At 41.7% G+C, this 20,955-nt stretch overlaps 1 protein-coding gene across 2 annotated transcripts; it reads right to left on the bottom strand.

The window, feature by feature from the left end:
* Positions 1–3,970: 3,970 nt before the first annotated feature.
* On the bottom strand, positions 3,971–18,070 carry LOC110532139 (heat shock factor protein 1-like). 2 transcript variants are annotated; one of them, XM_036974932.1, is made up of 14 exons: positions 17,818–18,070; positions 17,386–17,418; positions 16,550–16,658; positions 16,080–16,207; positions 15,867–15,991; positions 15,236–15,311; positions 15,039–15,106; positions 11,222–11,321; positions 10,909–11,024; positions 7,925–8,116; positions 7,658–7,766; positions 7,396–7,461; positions 6,989–7,092; positions 3,971–5,742 (listed from the first exon to the last, which is right to left on the bottom strand). In XM_036974932.1, exons 1-13 carry the CDS (start codon positions 17,941–17,943, stop codon positions 7,033–7,035), a joined length of 1,308 nt encoding a protein of 435 aa, XP_036830827.1. In that variant the 5' UTR covers positions 17,944–18,070; the 3' UTR covers positions 3,971–5,742; positions 6,989–7,032. The 2 variants fall into 2 exon arrangements, with proteins under 2 accessions (XP_036830827.1, XP_036830838.1); XM_036974943.1 differs by having other exon boundaries at positions 17,382–17,418; positions 17,818–17,917.
* Between the last annotated feature and the right edge of the window lie 2,885 nt (positions 18,071–20,955).

Genomic DNA, 20,955 nt, shown 5'->3' with positions numbered 1-20,955 from the left:
ATTAATTTCGGTTGACTATCCTGACGAGAAGTTTGTTCTATAGAAAGTATTTGACTCTGATGTGTGACGCAAAATTAAGGAAATAAGGGGGGGGGGGGGGGGGGGGGGGGTTCGGCAAGGCTAATTTCTTCCCTGTCGAACCTCCCCCTCCCTTCTACCTTGGGATAATAATAAATAATGAATAATTTTGGCAGATCATGTTGACCAGTAGTATGTGCCACAGAAAGTATTTGACTCTAGCCACAAAATTAAGGAAATAAGAAGGGGGGGATTTCGGCAAGAATATTTTATTGCCTGCCAAAGTTCTCCCCCGTTCTATCTTGGGACTGCAAGGCCCTGCAAGGCCTTCAGAATACTTTTTGGTGACCTATCATGACATCTGATGTGTGCCACAGGAAGTAATAGACTCTAGTCACAAAAGGAAGTGGTTATTTCAGCAATAATAGTTTTCAGAGCCCTCTACTGTTCTCTCTGCCCATCCCTCAATCCCACATCCCATCGTGCTTTTCCCTTTTATGGCTTTTCCTACGTTTTATTTGACACTTTTTCTGGTTCAGTTTTTAAGAGTGTAGGTACAGTAGCAATAATAAAATAGCAATAACAATAATAAATAAAAAATGTGTACTCTGGGCGAAAAAGAAAGTTCAAATATACAAGTCAACATGAGTGCATATCCATAATCACAGTAAACTTTTATAATAAGAAAAAAAATAAGAAAAAAATAAATCAATGTATAAAAATAAAATAAACAAAACTATGACTGAACGTACCTCCAAGAAGAATGCCCTCACCAATAGGTCCCTTCGCCCTCAATAGGACACCCCCAACACCTCCACCTTTTATTGTATTTTTTTATTTCACCTTTATTTAACCAGGTAAGCTAGTTGACAACAAGTTATCATATTCAACTGCAACCTGGCCAAGATAAAGCATATCAATTCGACACATACAACAACACAGAGTTACACATGGAATAAACAAAACATACAGTCAATAATACAGTACAAAAAATAAAACAAAAAGTCTATATACAGTGAGTGCAAATGGGGTAAGATGAGGGAGTTAAGGCAATAAATAGGCCATGGTGGCGAAGTAATTACAATATGGCAATTAAACACTGGAATGGTAGATGTGCAGAAGATGAACGTGCAAGTAGAGATACTGGGGTGTAAAGGAGCAAGATAAATAAAAAATAAAGTATGGGTATGAAGTAGATAGATGTGCTGTTTACAGATGGGCTATGTACAGGTGTAGTGATCTGTGAGCTGCTCTGACAGCTGGTGCTTAAAGCTAGTGAGGGAGATATGAGTCTCCAACTTCAGTGATTTTTGCAGTTCGTTCCAGTCATTGGCAGCAGAGAACTGGAAGGAGAGGCAACCAAAGGAGGAATTGGCTTTGGGGGTGACCAGTGAGATAAAGCTGCTGGAGCGTGTGCTACGTGTGGGTGCTGCTATGGTGACCAGTAAGGTGGGGCTTTACCTAGCAGAGACTTGTAGATGACCTGTAGCCAGTGGGTTTGGCGACGAGTATGAAGCAAGGGCCAACCAACGAGAGCGTACAGGTCGCAGTGGTTGGTAGTATATGGGGCTTTGGTGACAAAACGGATGGCACTGTGATAGACTACATCCAATTTGTTGATTAGAGTGTTGGAGGCTATTTTATAGATGACATTGCCGGAGTTGAGGATCGGTAGTATGGTCAGTTTTATGAGGGTATGTTCGGCAGCATGAGCGAAGGATGCTTTGTTGCGATATCGGAAGCCGATTCTAGATTTAACTATGAAATAATGCATATGGAATCATGTAGTAACCAAAAGGTGTTAAACAAATCCAAATATATTTTATATTTGAGATTCTTAATGTAGCCACCCTTTGCCTTGATGACAGCTTTGCACACTCTTGGCATTCTCTCAACCAGCTTCACCTGAAATGCTTTTCCAACAGTCTTGAAGGAGTTTCCACATATGCTGAGCACTTGTTGGCTGCTTTTCCTTCACTCTGTGGTCCAACTCATGCCAAACCATCTCAATTGGGTTGAGGTTGGGTGATTGTGGCGGCCAGGTCATCTGATGCAGCACTCCATCTCTCTCCTTCTTGGTAAAATAGCCAATACACAGCCTAAAGGTATGTTGAAAAACAAATGATAGTCCCATTAAGCGCAAACCAGATGGGATGGCGTATCGCTGCAGAATGCTGTGGCAGCCATGGTACTGTGTGCCTTGAATTCTAAATAAATCACTGACAGGCACCTAAGGCACCTCCACACCATCACACCTCTTCCTGCATATTTCACGGTGGGAACCACACATGCGGAGATCATCCGTTCACCTACTCTGCGTCTCACAAAGACACGTGGTTGGAACCAACAATCTTAAATTTGGACTCACCAGACCAAAGGGCAGATTTCCACCAGTCTAATGTCCATTGCTCATGTTTCTTGGCCCAAGCAAATCTCTTCTTCTCATTGGTGTCCTGTGGTAGTGGATTCTTTGCAGCAATTCAACCATGAAGGCCTGATTAATGCAGTCTCCTCTGAACAGTTGGTGATTGGATGTGTCTGTTACTTGAACTCTGTGACGCATTTATTTGGGCTGCAATTTCTTTTTTTTCTTCTTTTTTTTACCCCTTTTTCTCCCCAATTTCGTGTTATCCAATTGTTTTTAGTAGCTACTATCTTGTCTCATCGCTACAACTCCCGTACGGGCTCGGGAGAGACGAAGGTTGAAAGTCATGCGTCCTCCGATACACAACCCAACCAAGCCGCACTGCTTCTTAACACAGCGTGCATCCAACCCAGAAGCCAGCCGCACCAATGTGCCGGAGGAAGCACCGTGCACCTGGCAACCTTGGTTTGCGTGCACTGCGCCCGGCCCGCCACAGGAGTCGCTGGTGCGCGAGCCCTCCCTAACCCGGACAACGCTAGGCCAATTGTGCGTCGTCCCACGGACCTCACGGTCGCGGCCGGTTGCGACAGAGCCTGGGCACGAACCCAGCTGGCTCTGCAGTACAGTGCCCTTAACCACTGCGCCACCCGAGAGGCCCTAAATACGATAATTTGATGAAAGGCCTCTTTTTAGTTAAATACTCCACCCCCGCCTCATTCCCACATGCAAACAAGAGCGCTTGTACAATGCTAACTTTTATTTTTTTTTACAATTTGCATTGTCATTGCATACACAGAATAAATGTTTTGTTTCATTGTGACTTTTGTCCAGTTCTACCCATATACAACATTGCCATTGCAAAGCCATAGACAACGATGCATTATGACCATGGATTTATTTTGTTACAGCAGATATGATTCCTCAAAAAACAAACATATGTTGATAAGTCTGCAATCCTGACAACCATTATGTATATTTCAAACATCCGATCTTTACCAGTGCAAATGAATAAAAAAATAATATATACAATAGCAATTGAATGAAAGTATCACTCCTAGCAAATCAGAGAAACACTCATATTTCAGTAATAAAGAAAACACTGATAAAAAAAGAATTCTAAATGAATACTGCTAAATCTAGTACAAAGATCATTCTTAGTGCAATTTCATTTATACACCACCGTATGTTTTCCTCTTGTAGTTATAGCTACAGGTGTTACTTACCATGATGCAGCCTATGACACAGTTACTTTCTACATTCCAATGGTCATTGATGTATTGCACCCTTGTGAATTCTCACAACTGTAATATTGCACAGTATAGTATTATCAGTTCAAAAGGAAGATTGGCAAAGACCTGGGCTGTTTTCCATGTGGATGTGTCCTCCACAGTCAAAGGCAGTGCATTGATGTTTCTTCAGATTCTAATGGATTCCAAGAAATCCCATATTATCTGAGGAATATTGGAATATGTCAGCAGCTGCCTCCAACAAACAAGGTTTTTACAAGGTTTTGAAAAACACTAAAATTGTGGTGTGACAACAGCTGTTAGGCGGCCAGGTCTACTGATCTTTTTTTTTTTTTTTGCATTTGGGTAATGTGTGAAGGTCACACATTGGTAGACAGTTCTTGATGCAGGTGACATTTTAAAGCAACTTGTGTCTTCCATTGATGTGTCCGACCAGTTTGATGTCTAACAAAATCATATGAACCTGCTCAGATCATTGAGAAAGCGGGTGGGGGTTATTTCCCATCTCCTACATCATCATTCCTCTGGAGTTTGAATAAAATCGATATAATCCCAATTTGGCCTGTCTCTGAAACAAATGGAGGCTCTAGAGAGGCTCTTCGTCTGTCCTGAAATCAAACCTTACTTTCCCCTTAACCACCACTAAAATCAATGGAAGGACAGAATGTTTATCTATAATAATTCATCTTATACTAGTCAGAAAAGTTGAAAAGAGGGATGTGGTAGAAAGCTAGATGGATGGAAGAATAAAGTCACTTAAATAGATGGACACGGATTTAGAGACACTAGAACTTCTCCTTCCTCCCTGTTTAGCGAGTCTACATGTTGATCTTATCCTCTCTGTTTAGCGAGTCTACATGTTGATCTTATCCTCTCTGTTTAGCGAGTCTACATGTTGATCTTGTCCTCTCTGTTTAGTGAGTCTACATGTTGATCTTATCCTCTCTGTTTAGCGAGTCTACATGTTGATCTTGTCCTCTCTGTTTAGCGAGTCTACATGTTGATCTTATCCTCTCTGTTTAGCGAGTCTACATGTTGATCTTATCCTCTCTGTTTAGCGAGTCTACATGTTGATCTTATCCTCTCTGTTTAGCGAGTCTACATGTTGATCTTATCCTCTCTGTTTAGCGAGTTCAGATGAAGTTGGATCATCTACCTATTGTTCTAATTTTACTAATGTATGCATTATATTATACACAGCCTAGTAGTCATCATAGACAACTTGATGAAAATCAAAGTTGCTCTTGTGCACAGGAAAAGCACTGAGTGTTTCAAGAGAAATATATAGATTGTGATTAAGAATAAATACTGATACAAATTGTGCAAAAAAGCAAGGTATGGTGTCTTCATTGTTTTTTCAAATGGGAAGTCTATCATCAAATATTTCCTAGACTTCTCACATTAAAACATACAGAAGAGAATTAACACTATTTCTGTTATCTTATGAATATAATTTTTAAATACAAATATAATATTTGCCATGAGAATATTTTTATAGAACCAAATATGCTATTTAGGAAAAAAACAGCTCCACAAGCAGAAACTCTCACACAGACTAAAGTGCTTACAAACCAGGGCCACCGTGGTATAATGCAACTTTTCATACTACCGCTGGCACGATGGCAGAGAATATTGGAACTTCGTAATAGTGCCGGTTATACTCCAAACTCCACTTTTGGACTCGGAATTGATCCTTGAAATGTCAACTGGTCGGTTGGTCTGTTATGAATTGAGATCCCTCAGTCAGGCTCTCTGACTGTAGATCAGTCCAGCTTTAGGAGAGAAGCCATTGCTTATGTTAGGATGTCCTGCGGTCAGCCTTTGAAGTGACAACTGCCAGGGTCCCCACCAGTAAAACTGTTGAACATCAGTGAAAGAAGTCTGAATAATTCCAAATAGATTCAACTCTGGTTCTCTGAAAAGCTATACAGTGCTTCTAAAGAAAACTCCCCAGAACGGACATCCTAGTGGATGGAAGATAGGCCCACAGAGCTCTGAGTGACAAGAACCCCTCCTGCTCTGCTCACATTGGGTCAGGTAGGCTGGATCTAAGACATGACGACAGGGGATGGAACAAATCTGAGAGCCTTGAGGAATGTCTTGTTTTCTGGCCTGAAAAGGACATGCAAAAAAAATACAAGTCAATATTTGCTGTTATTATTACACACGAACTGAGCTGTCCATAGAATCATCGTCATTCAACTATGCACAAATCCAGTAAGAGATATGGCTGTGTGTATATGACAGTTTACAATCCAGGGTTACTCTAAGCAGTTTAGTCACCTCAACTTTCTCAATTTGCCCATTATTTATTACAAGATTTAGTTGAGGTGTAGGGTTTAGTGAATGATTTGTCCCAAATACAATGCTTTTAGTTTTGGAAATATTTAGGACTAACTTATTCCTTGCCACCCATTCTGAAAATAACTGCAGCTCTTTCTTAATTGTTGCAGTGATTTCAGTCGCTGTAGTAGCTGACGTGTATAGTGTTGAGTCAACCGCATACATAGACACACTGGCTTTCCTCTACTAGCCTTACTTTACTGGCATGTCATTATTAAAGAATGAAAAAAGTAAGGGGCCTAGACAGCTGCCCTGGGGAATGTTGGAGAGGCTTCCATTAAAGAAAACCCTCCATGTTCTGTTAGACAGGTAACTCTTTATCCATAATATAGCAGGGGGTGTAAAGCCATAACACATACGTTTTTCCATCAGCAGACTAGGATCGATAATGTCAAAAGTCACACTAAAGTCTAACAAAATATTTCCCACAATCTTTTATCATCAATTTCTCTCGGCCAATCATCAGTCATTTGTGTAAGTGCCGTGCTTGTTGAATGTCCTTCCATATAAGCGTGCTGAAAGTCTGTTGTCGATTTGTTTACAGTATAATATCATTGTATCTGTTAAAAAAAAATCTTAAAGGTTGGTAACAGGCTGATTGGTCAGCTATTTGAGCCAGTAAAGGGGGCTTTACTATTATTTTGTGAACAGAATTACACACACTTTCTAGTAGGCTTAAATGGACTATATGGCAAATAGGAGTGGCATTATCGTCTGCTATTATCATCAGTAATTTTCCATCCAAGTTGTCAGACCTCGGTGGCATGTCATTGTTCATCGACAACAATAATTTTTCGACATCTTCCACACTCACTTTAAGGAATTCAAAAGTTTGTCTTTCATAACTTGGTCAGTTATACTTGGATGTGTAGTCAGCATTTGTTGCTGGCATGTCATCACTAAGTTTACTAATCTTGCCATTAACGTAATTGCCAATATTAGTGGGTTTTGTGATGAATGAGCCATCTGATGAAATGAATGATGTAGCTGAGTGTGTGCCATATATATACTTTACCTGCCTTGTCAGGACAAGCATGTGCCAGCGGATCTGTCAAGCCATCATTGTTCCTCACAACCAGCGTTGGGGTAAGCCTCTGCCTCCTGGCTCTGAAACATGTACTGGAACACAGCAGAGTGGGATACACCTGAAGATAACACTGGCCAGTACTTTCAATCAACTGCAGAGATGCTACCTGCATAGCACACACTGATTAATCTACCCAATAAGCAAGAAGGCATATTGTTGACACATTTTTCGACCATTACCCGCCCTTGTCTGACTAAAGCCATAGAAATGTACGGCTGACAAGTAACTGACAACTTGCACTGACTTTACTGGTGGGTTGATTTCACTTAATATAACTAGACTTTAAGAAAATATATGCAGAGCTAATTCAAACACCATAAACACATTCTACTCACTGATTTCAGGTTGGAATCCATATCAGTAAAGTTCCACTCACTCAAGGGCAGGTTGAAATTGAATGGCTGTAAAGACAGAACAGCATCATATCAATCTGAGCTGCTGTGAGCACTGTCTGACTCACTCCTACCTAGTGAAGAGAAACTAGAGACATTCAAAGGTAGTATATCTGTTCCTGCAGTCATTTTGTGTCCCATGCCTTTGTGACACAATTCCTGGAACAAACTCTGTGTCTGCCAAGTTTTGGAGGGTATTACTCACATCCATGACAGCAGTGGTGGGCTCCACATTCTGCTGGTGGGTCCTCAGGAGAAGCTGCAGGTCCTCCAGACTCATGTCCACATTCTCTTCAGCATCAGGTACCTCAGGCCTACAACACATATCATCATGTCACACTACTAGGGCTTCACTGGAAAACAATACATTCATATGTAACAATAAAAAACATATGTAAAACTTATTATTGAGCTTGGAAAACTGATGGACATGTTTGTTTGTTTGTTTGTTTGTTTGCGTGTGTGTCTCTACCTCTCCAGAGCAGGTCTCTTGAGCCGCCTGTCTGCTCCAGACCCTCGGCCCTCCAGGACGGATTGTACCATGGCAACAGGGAGGACGGGGGGTTCAGAACACACATCACAGGAGCCCAGTGGGACCCCCTCCCCCCGGCCTCGCACCCCTGGGCTCCCTGGCTCCTCTTTGATCAGCATCAAACACTTATCCCTGTGTGGGCACAGAAAACCAGCAGTCTTAAGTTTTTATTTATTTGATTTATTTCACCTTTATTTAACCAGATAGGCTAGTTGAGAACAAGTTCTCATTTACAACTGCGACCTGGCCAAGATAAAGCACAGCAGTTCGACACATACAACAACACAGAGTTACACATGGAATTAACAAACATACAGTAGAAAAAAGAAAAATCTATATACTGTGAGTGTAAATGAGGTAAGATGAGGGCAATAAGTAGGCCATGGTGGCGAAGTAATTACCATATAGCAATTAGACACTGGAATGGTAGATGTGCAGAAGATGAACGTGCAAGTAGAGATACTGGGGTGCAAAGGAGCAAGATAAAATAAATAAATACAGTATGGGGATGAAGTAGTTGGATGGGCTGTTTACAGATGGGCTATGTACAGGTGCAGTGATCTGTGAGCTGCTCTGACAGCTGGTGCTTAAAGCTAGTGAGGGAGATATGGGTCTCCAGCTTCAGTGATTTTTGCAGTTCGTTCCAGTCATTGGCAGCAGAGAACTGGAAGGAAAGGCGGCCAAAGGAGGAATTGGCTTTGGGGGTGATCAGTGAGATATACCTGCTGGAGTGCGTGCTACGGGTGGGTGCTGCTATGGTGACCAGTGAGCTGAGATAAGGCGGGGCTTTACGTAGCAGAGACTTGTAGATGACCTGGAGCCAGTGTGTTTGGCGACGAGTATGAAGCGATGGCCAGCCAACAAGAGAGTACAGGTCGCAGTGGTGGGTAGTATATGGGGCTTTGGTGACAAAACGGATGGCACTGTGATAGACTGCATCCAATTTGTTGAGTAGAGTGTTGGAGGTTATTTTATAGATGACATCACCGAAGTCGAGGATCGGTAGGATAGTCAGTTTTACAAGGGTATGTTTGGCAGCATGAGTGAAGGATGCTTTGTTGCGATATAGGAAGCCAATTCTAGATTTAACTTTGGATTGGAGATGCATAATGTGAGCCTGGAAGGAGAGTTTACAGTCTAACCAGACACCTAGGTATTTGTAGTTGTCCACGTATTCTAAGTCAGAGCTGTCCAGAGTAGTGATGCTAGACGGGCGGGCAGGTGCAGGGCAGTGATCGGTTGAATAGCATGCATTTAGTTTTACTTGCATTTAAGAGCAGTTGGAGTCCACAGAAGGAGAGTTGTATGGGATTGACGCTTGTCTGGAGATTAGTTAACACAGTGTCCAAAGAAGGGCCAGAAGTATACAGAATGGTGTCATCTGTGTAGAGGAGGATCAGAGAATCACCAGCAGCGAGAGCAACATCATTGATGTTATACAGAGAAGAGAGTCGGCCCGAGAATTGAACCCTGTGGAACCCCCATAGAGACTGCCAGAGGTCCGGACAACAGGCCCTCCGATTTGACACACTGAACTATCAGAGAAGTAGTTGGTGAACCAGGCGAGGCAATCATTTGAGAATCCAAGGCTGTCGAGTCTGCCAATAAGAATGTGGTGATTGACAGAGTCGAAAGCCTTGGCCAGGTCGATGAATACGGCTGCACAGTAACGTCTCTTATCGATGGCGGTTATGATATCGTTTTGGACCTTGAGCGTGGCTAAGTGCACCCATGACCAGCTCTGAGACCAGCTCTGAAACCAGATTGCATAGTAATGGAGTTCGAAATGGTTGGTAATCTGTTTGTTGACTTGGCTTTTGAAGATCTTGGAAAAGCAGGGTAGGATAGATATGGGTCTGTAGCAATTTGGGTCTAGAGTGTCTCCCCCTTTGAAGAGGGGGATGACCGCGGCATCTTTCCAATCTTTGGGAATCTCAGACGATAAGAAAGAGAGGTTGAACAGTCTAGTAATAGGGGTTGCAACAATTTTGGCAGATCATTTTAAAAAGAGAGGGTCCAGATTGTCTAGCCCGGCTGATTTGTAGGGGTCCAGGTTTTGCAGTTCTTTAAGAACATCAGCTATTTGGATTTGGGTGAAGGAGAAATGGGGGAGGCTTGGGCGAGTTGCTGTGGGGAGTGCAGGGCTGTTGACCGGGGTAGGGGTAGCCAGGTAGAAAGCATGGCCAGCAATAGAATAATGCTTATTGAAATTCTCATTTATAGTGGATTTATCGGCCGGTAACAGTGTTTCCTAGCCTCAGTGCAGTGGCAGCTGGGAGGAGGTGCTCTTATTCTCCATGGACTTTACAGTGTCCCAGAACTTTTTTGAGCTTGTGCTACAGGATGCAAATTTCTGTTTGAAAAAGCTAGCCTTAGCTTTCCTAACTGCCTGTGTATATTGGTTACTAACTTCCCTGAAAAGTTGCATATCACAGGGGCTATTCGATGCTAATGCAGAACGCTATATTATGTTTTTGTGCTGGTCAAGGGCAGTTAAGTCTGGAGAGAACCAAGAGCTATATCTGTTCCTGGTTCAACATTTTTTGAAATGGGCATGCTTATTTAAGATGGTGAGCAAGGCACTTTTAAAGAATGACCAGGCATCCTCTACTGACGGGATGAGGTCAATATCCTTCCAGGATACCTGGGCCAGGTCGATTAGGAAGGCCTGCTCGCTGAAGTGTTTTAGGGAGCGTTTGACAGTGATGAGGGGCGGTGTTTGACTGCAGACCCGTTACGGATGCAGGCAATGAGGCAGTGATCGCTGAGATCTTGGTTGAAAACAGCAGAGGTTTATATCAGTCCTGCTGAAAAAGGCTTCTCAACAACAGATTTCTTCCAATCTCGACTACATACTATATTTTGATGCTTTGGAAGCCACTACAGGATAAAATGTGTCTTTGCTTTTGTTCTTTGACACTTACCTTGTCTCATCTGTTTGCATTTGCATGTTGCTGGGTTGTGACATTTCAGTAACGTCTGATATGATTGGTCCTCCTGTCATTGCACTATTGGAGCAAGAGGCTGTTTCTGTGGATGGCTGTGGAGAAGGAACAGTAAAATAGTTGAATTAAAGGTTTGTGAAGCTCATAGCCTGACAGACACTATGCAGTTAAAAATAGAACATGTTTTATATGATAGTCATGATGTCCCAATGCTGGAAACTATAAACACAGTACATCTAGCACCATACTTTGTATAAATAGTGTAATGGTGAAAGGTAGAGTGGGTTCATACCGACTGGATATAGAACGGTTCATGCAGGGGCTCCATTTGGTGGTTATGGCTGAACTTGGAGGCTGAGGGCGTGGTTGAGCCATCGTCCAACATAAGGGGACTAGGAGGGCCAAGCATCACCATGATGGGGAATATAGAGAAATCAATAGTGAATCAATGGAAGTACTCTCTTCACTTCTGCAATGAAATGCCTTGGAACTGTTAACTCATAATTTATAGACTGAGAGCCATAGACAGCTGTGTCTGCATAGCCTTACTGGATGAGAGCCGAGGATAAGGGGAAATAACTGTAACCCTTCTGATGGATTGGAAGGGTGAGTCGAGAAAGCAGTGGTTGTCACGACTTCCACCGAAGGTGGTTCCTCTCCCTGTTCAGACAGGGCTCTGCGGTTGGCATCGCCGGCCTACTAGCCATCACCAATCCATGTTTCCTTTTCAGTTTGTTTTGTCTTTGTGTGTATATTTACCCCTGTTTCCCCGCTTAGGTTTGTGCGGGATTATTTTCTTGTTGCTTGTGGAGGCTTTCCTCAGTGTATTTCGCGGGTGGTTATTATAGTAAGGTGCGTTGTGTTTTTACACATTACGGGAGTCCTGTTAGTTCCCATTGTGTTGGGCATTGTTTTTGGGTATTGTACTGTACCGTGTTTTTGGACTTGCCCTTATTAAAATATACGCTACACTGACATCTCTGCTCTCCTGCGTTTTACTCCTCACCTACCTTCAGTGCATAAATGCAACAGTGGTAGTTTTGAGAAACTACATTTTTAATAAAGCTACGCTTGTATCGAACATGTAGGCCTTAAAACACTGAAAAACCCACTTGCTTTTTGACAACAGAGAAAAGTTATAAATTACATTATGTCATTGACTTCTCTGATAATGTTATTTTATTCATCTTATATCAACCACTGCTGTTTCTATTTTGCAAAGGCAGTGTGCACATAATGTAATATCTCAATCAGTAATATATCTAAAAAAAAAGGTGCTCTCTAGAACCTAGAAGGGTTCTTTGGCTGTCCCCACAGGAGAACCCTTTGAAGAACCCTTTTTGGTTCTGGGTAGAACCCTTTTGGTTCCAGGTAGAACTCTTTTGGGTTCCATGTAGAACACTTTCCAAACAGGGTTCTACCTGGAACCAAAAAGGGTTATCCTATGGCAGTGGTCATCAACCTTTTCTGAGTCAAGATCACTTTCTGAGTCAAGATCACTTTCTGAGTCAAGATCACTTTCTGAGTCAAAATTGCAGAGATCTACCTCTCTGATTTTTTATTAACATGACTTAAAAAATGTAAGCCTATGCAACATTAACCAATTAAAAACAGTTCTGTAGTAATGTGGTTTGTGCAGTAAGCTATAGGCCCAATACATTATCACCGCATACTGGCTTTGCTTGAATTTACCTGCTAATGCATTGTTGTTCGGGACATTTAAAAAATATATATATTTCAACATTTGAGGTAGGCTATATGATCACAACGGTAATAGATCCACTGTTGTATTACTTGTGAGGCACAGCTGAGTGAGCATACATTTAAATAATTTGCTTTTTATTTTACTGGGCTGATGGTGCATGCATCTGATGGTCAGTCTCTGCGGAGGGAGAGAGCAGCAGACTGAGGGTCTGTCTCTCAACATCCCTCCGCTCTCCCTTTCCTGCACACTGACCAAAAAGGGACACCGTCTTCCAGCTGATGGCGAAACTTGATTCGCACCGCATTATTTCTGCTTCATGCACAAATTCATGTAGTTACTCATATGAACAGAGAAAGTGAAATATTCCTCGATATTAAAAAAGACCCAAGCCGCTAATAATAATAACAACGCAAGCCTATCGATACACTTTCCTGCTTATTCATTACTGCTGCACTGCTTGTTGCAGCGCTGAGTGGAAATAGGAAGAACGCGCATTTTATGGGTTATAAAAGTGTTTGATGCAAAGTGTTGACAGTGCTGAGTGAGAACTTAAACATGAACTCACTCATAAAAACAGCAGCTCTTTGCTGTATTTGTTGACAGTCTCTCTCTATTCATGGTTTTAAACGTTTTGAAATCTCAAAAGTACCAATATTGCTGAAGCTTTATTTTCATGACCTGCTACGTCACTGCAGACTCGGTCATCTGAGCAATCTGATTGGCCAGTTTTGGCATAGTGCACTTGATTTCCTCTCCAGGCCCAACGGGAAGGCAGAGTTTGTACCTTCAGGCACATAAAATGGCAACAGTTTACCTATCCGGCGCGCAGGACAGCTGAATTGGCTGCACCTAACACCAACAGCTCGAGACTAATAAAAAAATAGGAACACAAGGCTTTATCGTTGTTTTTTTACAGAAATGTTTGGCTAGATCGATCGACTAGAAATGCCGTGGAGATCGACAAGCCGGTTGGTGACCACTGGCCCATGGGGACAGTCGAATAACCCTTTTGAAATCCTTTTTTCTAAGAGTGTTCCATTACTAACCACCAACAGCATACATCTTTTTCTAAGAGTGTTCCATTACTAACCACCAACAGCATACATCTTTTTTCTAAGAGTGTTCCATTACTAACCACCAACAGCATTCATCTTTTTTCTAAGAGTGTTCCATTACTAACCACCAACAGCATACATCTTTTTTTCTAAGAGTGTTCCATTACTAACCACCAACAGCATACATCTTTTTTCTAAGAGTGTTCCATTACTAACCACCAACAGCATTCATCTTTTTTCTAAGAGTGTTCCATTACTAACCACCAACAGCATACATCTTTTTTCTAAGAGTGTTCCATTACTAACCACCAACAGCATACATCTTTTTTCTAAGAGTGTTCCATTACTAACCACCAACAGCATTCATCTTTTTTCTAAGAGTGTTCCATTACTAACCACCAACAGCATTCATCTTTTTTCTAAGAGTGTTCCATTACTAACCACCAACAGCATTCATCTTTTTTCTAAGAGTGTTCCATTACTAACCACCAACAGCATACATCTTTTTTCTAAGAGTGTTCCATTACTAACCACCAACAGCATACATCTTTTTTCTAAGAGTGTTCCATTACTAACCACCGACAGCATACATCTTTTTTCTAAGAGTGTTCCATTACTAACCACCAACAGCATACATCTTTTTTCTAAGAGTGTTCCATTACTAACCACCAACAGCATAAATTGCATTGTAGAAGCCAGCTATGGCACAGTGTTATGAATGTTATTGGAAACGGTATAAACAGATCTGAAAATGTCCAGTTAAAGGGATGTCAGTTCTAAGTCTTCTGGCGGTATGGATGTGACAGATGAAATGATGGAAAATATGAGTCTTTTATGTCACTGTCCCTTGTTCTTTGACTTTGACCGATTTGTTCACACGGGTCACACACGCTGATGGTGCATTTCCAATAGAGGGTAGAGGGTCATGCGCCCTGGTTCAGTGGGGTGGTGTGGGTGTGAGAGGATGGGAGGGATGGGTGAGTGATTGTGTGTGTGTGTGTGTGTGTGAGGGGCTTAGGGCTCAGTAGGTCTGATTCAGCATTCAGCTCCATTCATCCAAGCTGGGATTGTGTTGCGCATCAGCTGACCACATACAGCTGAGTTGGCCATTCCCACTGCTGTGTTTGTGTGTTGTGTTACTATTGTCGATTTGTTAGTACGGTGTGTTAACAAGTGTATGTACATACAAGTGTGTATGTGTGTGTGTGTTTTGAGTGCATGTATTGTGAATCTTAGCCTTTGTGTGTGTGTGTGTGTGTGTGTGTATGTGTGTGTGTGTGTGTGTGTGTGTGTGTGTGTGTGTGTGTGTGTGTGTGTGCACGCACAACAAAGCGAGGCAGTGTACTCACAGCTTTCTCTTCATTCCTACAGTGCTTGTTGTGTTTGACTGCATCTGGCTGAAAAGGAACTGAATCAGCTGTAAAGGAGCAAAAAACAGAATGATTCAGCACCAAAGTAACACACTCTGACTCCCCATTCTCCCTCTCTTTTCCTCTCTCTCCAATTCACACACACGGCATAGTCATGTTAACTGAGAATTTCTCACCTTGTTCATGACTTTCTGCTGCTGGGTGTGGTTCTGTCTCAGTGAGACCACCTCTCTCCACAGCACCTCATTCTGCCTGGAGGAGTAAGACAGACCACTGTGACATTCCCCAGTTTACTATCACCCCTTCACTCACCACCCCGCACGTCCCACACGTGTGTGATCTATATGTGTGATTACTGGGCGATGCTCTGATTTCAGCCTGATGTGTCCTATCTGAGGGCTCACCACCACTGATTCCAGATCAGATAGAGACACGTGACAAGACTACCTGTTCTACTACCTGACACATGCACCACCTGACCAGCACACCTGATGCTATTATAGGGCGCAACAGTCAGGTGAGCAGCTGAATGTTCTCTTAAACCAATGGAGACAATAGACCAAACCATTAAAACATATAATGAGGCTAGGGACAATGCATGGGCTACTGAGGATGGACTATGAGTCTGTTACATACAGTATGGCTTAGTATGGTTAGTAATACGTTTTGTCCCAGTTCAGTGGCCTTAAACCACATTTTTTATAGCATTAAACCAACTACAGTACTGATTATAGTAATTGTATTAATTTAGCAAATTGTTGTTGTAATTATGATTGATGCCATGTACCAGCACATATTCCTACTTACTGTTTCATGTCTTGCATCTGACACTCCATGTTCTCTTGTTGGCTGCGCAGTACCTGCACTTCATACAGCAGCTTACTCAAGTCCTCCTGCCGTACTTTGGTCTCTTCACTCTTCACGATGGAGACCTAAACACACAGACAAACAGACACAGAGGTCTCACTATGTGAACTTTGTTGGTGTGTGTGAGTTTTATTTCCTTGGTTTCTGTCTCACCTTCCTCTTGATGTGCTCCAGCAGGTGTTCGTGGCCTTTCAGGAAGTAGAGGTGCTGAAACTCTGTGTCGTCTCTCTCTGGCTTCACCAGACCACTCTGCTCTATGTTCACCACCTTCCTGAAGCCATCTGTACATCCGGCCAGAGGTTAGCGGCACACAGCAACACACAACACACAACACACAACACACAACACACACACACACACACACACACACACACACACACACACACACACACACACACACACACACACACACACACACACACACACACACACACACACACACACACACACTACCACACACTAACACACATCCAGAGGCACACACACTCAAATACATAAATGAATGCATAGCCTACCTACACATAAACAATACAAAAGTCACTCCTACACAATTGACTTCTAAATACTGCTAAATATCTGACAGGGTACTTCTCTATTCTCTAGAGCTGAGGAGAGGTACTCACACATGTTGAGCTGACGAACAAAGCTGGCCATGTTGTTATGTTTGAAGTATTTTGGCAGCACCTCTTTAGCAAACCTGCCCTGGTCGAACACATGGAAGCTGGTCCCAGTCTGAGGGACAGAACCAAAATAGGGGTTTGTGTTTAAGTTCTATGAAACTGGTTAGACATTGAATACCTCAATTCAACATTTGGGGCCAGTTTCCCAGAAAAGTTAAAGGGACCAAAAGGCAGTTTTAATGGAGATTCTTCATTGAGCATGCTTTTTAGTCCAGGACTAGGCTGTCCGGGAAACCAGACCAATGTCAAAAACATATAATGCTCAGTCCTATAAATCCTGTGAAGGTTGATCAAGTAGGAAGTGTATTTTTTGCTTTATAGCATATAAAATCATATAAAATCTGTCCATATAAAATCTGTTCTGAAAAATGTGTATCTCCTAGTTAATTTTTTACAGGCTAACCGGATTAAAACGGAACAGGGGAAGCTTAGCCACTTACATTAAAAAATATATATATTCTATGTTCTAAAAATTCTATGTGCTAAAATGAAGGTTGAGGGAAACACTATGTACCAGCAAACTGTACCCACACCTCTTAGACACTAAATCAATGCCAAGGTTATGGACTTCTGTCACTTCATCATAGTCCAATAGCACATTCTTTAAGTGTTAAACAGGTTGGCTACAGCACATTCTTTAAGTGTTAAACAGGTTGGCTACATGATTTTGAAAATGTTGTTAAAGTCAACATTTCTATCCCTATATGTGTCCAGTAAGCAAACATCAGTTAATGAACATGATGAAGCCATGATTCTCTCAAAGATGGTTACTCACTTACATTTTGAGGACTCTGTAAGCCAGATTGTGGAGTCTTGGGCATAACAGTAACACAAACACAAACAGGAACAAAGATAAAGGGTTGCTTAGTATAAAGGGAACACTGGAAGACATTTACTCAGTTACCCTCCAGATCTATCTAATGCTGCCGGTGAATGCAAGGCACATGTTTTGGGTTAACCAAAGGTTTAAACACATTCACTTTTCAGTCAACCCGAGTATAAACAGTCATGATATTCAATTAAGTTGATAGTCAAACATAGTACTTGTCTATTACTCATAGTTCTATCTTGCCACTGCCCCTAACCATTACTTATCTTCTCATTCTTGTGATTTATATAAAACACATTCAATATTGTCAACTCTATGAAAGACCTCCGACTCTCTTTAACCAACTTAACCAATCAGAAGAGTCAGTACTTCAGGTACTCACAGCACTCCAGCAGATGAGGTGGTTGGTGTCCGGGTCCTCGACCAGGGTCCACAGTTTGGTGAGGAAGGCAGGCACATTACTGGCATAACCTCCATCCACACCAATAGAGCCAGGAGATTCCTGCATGGCTGCGCTTCAGTTGGAGCTAGGTGGTGTTATTAAGAATATGTGTAAGAGTGTGTATGTGCACAGGTCCTACTCCATCTCTGAGCTGCTTTGCTGCTGACTCTCTCTGGACCAGTTATTCGGCCATATCAGGCCCTGTCATCCCTACAGGCCATCGTCAGCACAAACCTGCCCCTGCAGCATCACCATAGCCCTCCAACACAACAAAAGACCCCACTGGAAAACAATACAGGCCATCACAAAGCCTAGAATAATAGCACACTGTCATGCCAGACAATACAGCACAGGAGCGCTGGTGAATACGTGTGTATACTGAGACTCCTCAATTACTTATCTTCACAGATCATAGAAAAACACCTAAATATCATATAACAACATCATCTAACCCTTAGAAAGAGTACATAGTACAGTATGTGCTTTGCATGAATTGTGTATCAATGCACACTGGTTTTGCGTCACAAAAGTTATTGATTTCCCCCAAAAAATCTAAAGTTATTTTAACTGACTGTTTGATCAAATCTGATAAGGATAATTTCCAAATCCCGGTCAGAAATACAAATTAGTTCTTATTTGTGACCATGTAATTGGAATTCTTGTTTGCATCTCTGAAGAATGCTCCTTTTTATGTATCTTGATCTGTGTTTAGTCACATGACAAATAATTAAGCTCCTTAGGCACTAAACAGAAACGGAAACATAAATAGAAATAGAAGTAGGGCCTACAATTGTGATGTGATGAACAACACTGAAAAAGAAACACCAAAGTACAAAACATAAATGCAAAAATAGTGAAACTGAAAAATATAGCTTGTATTCAAGGCTGACATATAGGCTATGTTCAAAACGAGCAGCAACCTTTGTACAGCATGCTTCGAAAAAAAGGTTCTGGATTTAACCAAAATAGTTCCATTCTTTCTTCATACATGGCACCCCTTAAGGTTTTATATAGAACCAAAATTGATTTCCATACAGAACCCTGAATGGAACCCAAGGGTTCTATATGGAAATAGTTTTGGTTCAGTAAAGAAGAACCCTACAAAGGGTTCTATACACTCACCGCACAAAACATTAGGAACACTCTTCGCAATACTGACCAGGTAAATCCAGGTGAAAGCTATGATCCCTTATTGATGTCACCTGTTAAATCCACTTCAAAATGGTGTAGATGAAGGGGAGAAGACAGGTTAAAGAAGGATGTTTAAGCCATGAGACAATTGAGACATGGATTGTGTATGTGTGCCATTCTGCGGATGAATGGGCACGACAAAACAGGGTATGGTATTAGGTGTCAAGAACTGCAACGCTGCTGGGTTTTTCACGCTCAACAGTTTCCAGTGTGTATCAACAATGGTCCACCACCCAAATGACATCCAGCCAACTTTACACAACTGTGGGAAGCATTGGAGTCAACATGGGCCAGCATCCCTTTTGAAATGCTTTCAACACCTTGTAGAGTCCATGCTTCGACGAATTGAGGCTGTTCTGAGGGCAAAAGGGGTTGCAACTCAATATTAGTAAAGTGTTCACACAGTGTACATGACCTTTATGGATCCATATATGAAGCAAGCAATATGGAGACTTATATTTCCCTCGCTAACTTTAAACATCAGCTATCTGAGCAGCTAACCGATTGCTGGAGCTGTACATAGTCCATCTGTAAATAGCCCACCCAATCTACCTACCTCATCCCTATATTGTTTTGATTTACTTTTCTGCTCTTTTGCACACCAGTATCTCTACTTGCACATCACCATCTGCTCATCTATCACTCCCGTGTTAATTTGCTACATTGTAATTACTTCGCTACGATGGCCTATTTATTGCCTTACCTCCTCACGCCTGTTCTTTTTTTCTTCTATTGTGTTTTTGACTGTACGCTTGTTTATTCCATGTGTAACTCTGTGTTGTTGTTTATGTCGCACTGCTTTGCTTTATCTTGGCCAGGTTGCAGTTGTAAATGGGAACTTCTTCTCAACTAGCTTACCTGGTTAAAAAAAGGTGAAATAAAAAGAAAAAATATAACCCTTTCCAGTTAAATTCTTTTTTTCTAAGAGTTCAGTAGCTTCCTCTGAAACTAGTCGTCTGAGTTCAATGGTGAAGGGAAATGTAAATGAGTATTGATAGACTTTTTCATCCAACAGAGAAAACTGACAGTATTTTGATAGATTATTTGGATCATACATCAATGTTTCATTTTAAGGTGGCATTACAGACCTATTTTTCTTTCAATAATCTGTGAAACACATTTTTATAAAAAGTGGCTTAAGCTCTTATCTGATACAAAGTCTCCATTTAAAGAGCCCTTCACCCAACACTTTTTTCATGGCACAACAGGGATATTTCACTTTGTTCTGGCCGACAACTTTAAAATAATGGAAGTTTAATTTTTTGTCTTTTTATGTATTGTGGCGCCATCTAGTGCTTCGATCTTTATGGATTCCAATATCACATTTAATACAGATGGCCAGTTCGTAGTCAGTTCATACTTCATAGAGAAGGTCAGTACTGCAATAACAAGGTGTCTGATATCCTCTTACATTTGAATGTGATCTTCACAATGACTTCCAGGTGGACCAACAGGATGTCTCCAACAGCTAGCCAGGATCAGAGTCTTCATGCAGGCCAAAGATGCCCTCTCTGCCCTGGGAGGATGAAACTTGAGCAGCGCTGGTATATTCCATTTCCAGAGTGCACTGTGCTCTGGGTCAAATGGAGATGAATTGAGCTGCACTGGTCCCAGAGGTCAAAAGTAGATTTGTTTTATAGCAATTAGAAACAGAACTTTGCATGACTGAAATAGAGCCCTTCAGACAGAATTTAAGTCAAGCGCCTCCTTTTGGGTTAATAAATAGTTTCTTAAGGGAGAGTTAGGTGATGCAATGCATGCTCTTATACCCTACTATTGTCAGAGTATTTCCAATTTACGCGAGTTGCCAAAGGAGTTACAACCTACTCAGGTATAGAGATAGGATTGATTATATTCCTGTCTGGCAGGCCATTCTGTAGAGAAGGG

The sequence above is a fragment of the Oncorhynchus mykiss genome, chromosome 1 (genome assembly GCF_013265735.2).
Source record: "Oncorhynchus mykiss isolate Arlee chromosome 1, USDA_OmykA_1.1, whole genome shotgun sequence".
NCBI classification, from domain to species: Eukaryota; Metazoa; Chordata; class Actinopteri; order Salmoniformes; family Salmonidae; genus Oncorhynchus; species Oncorhynchus mykiss.
This window is presented reverse-complemented; position numbering and strand designations above follow the sequence as displayed.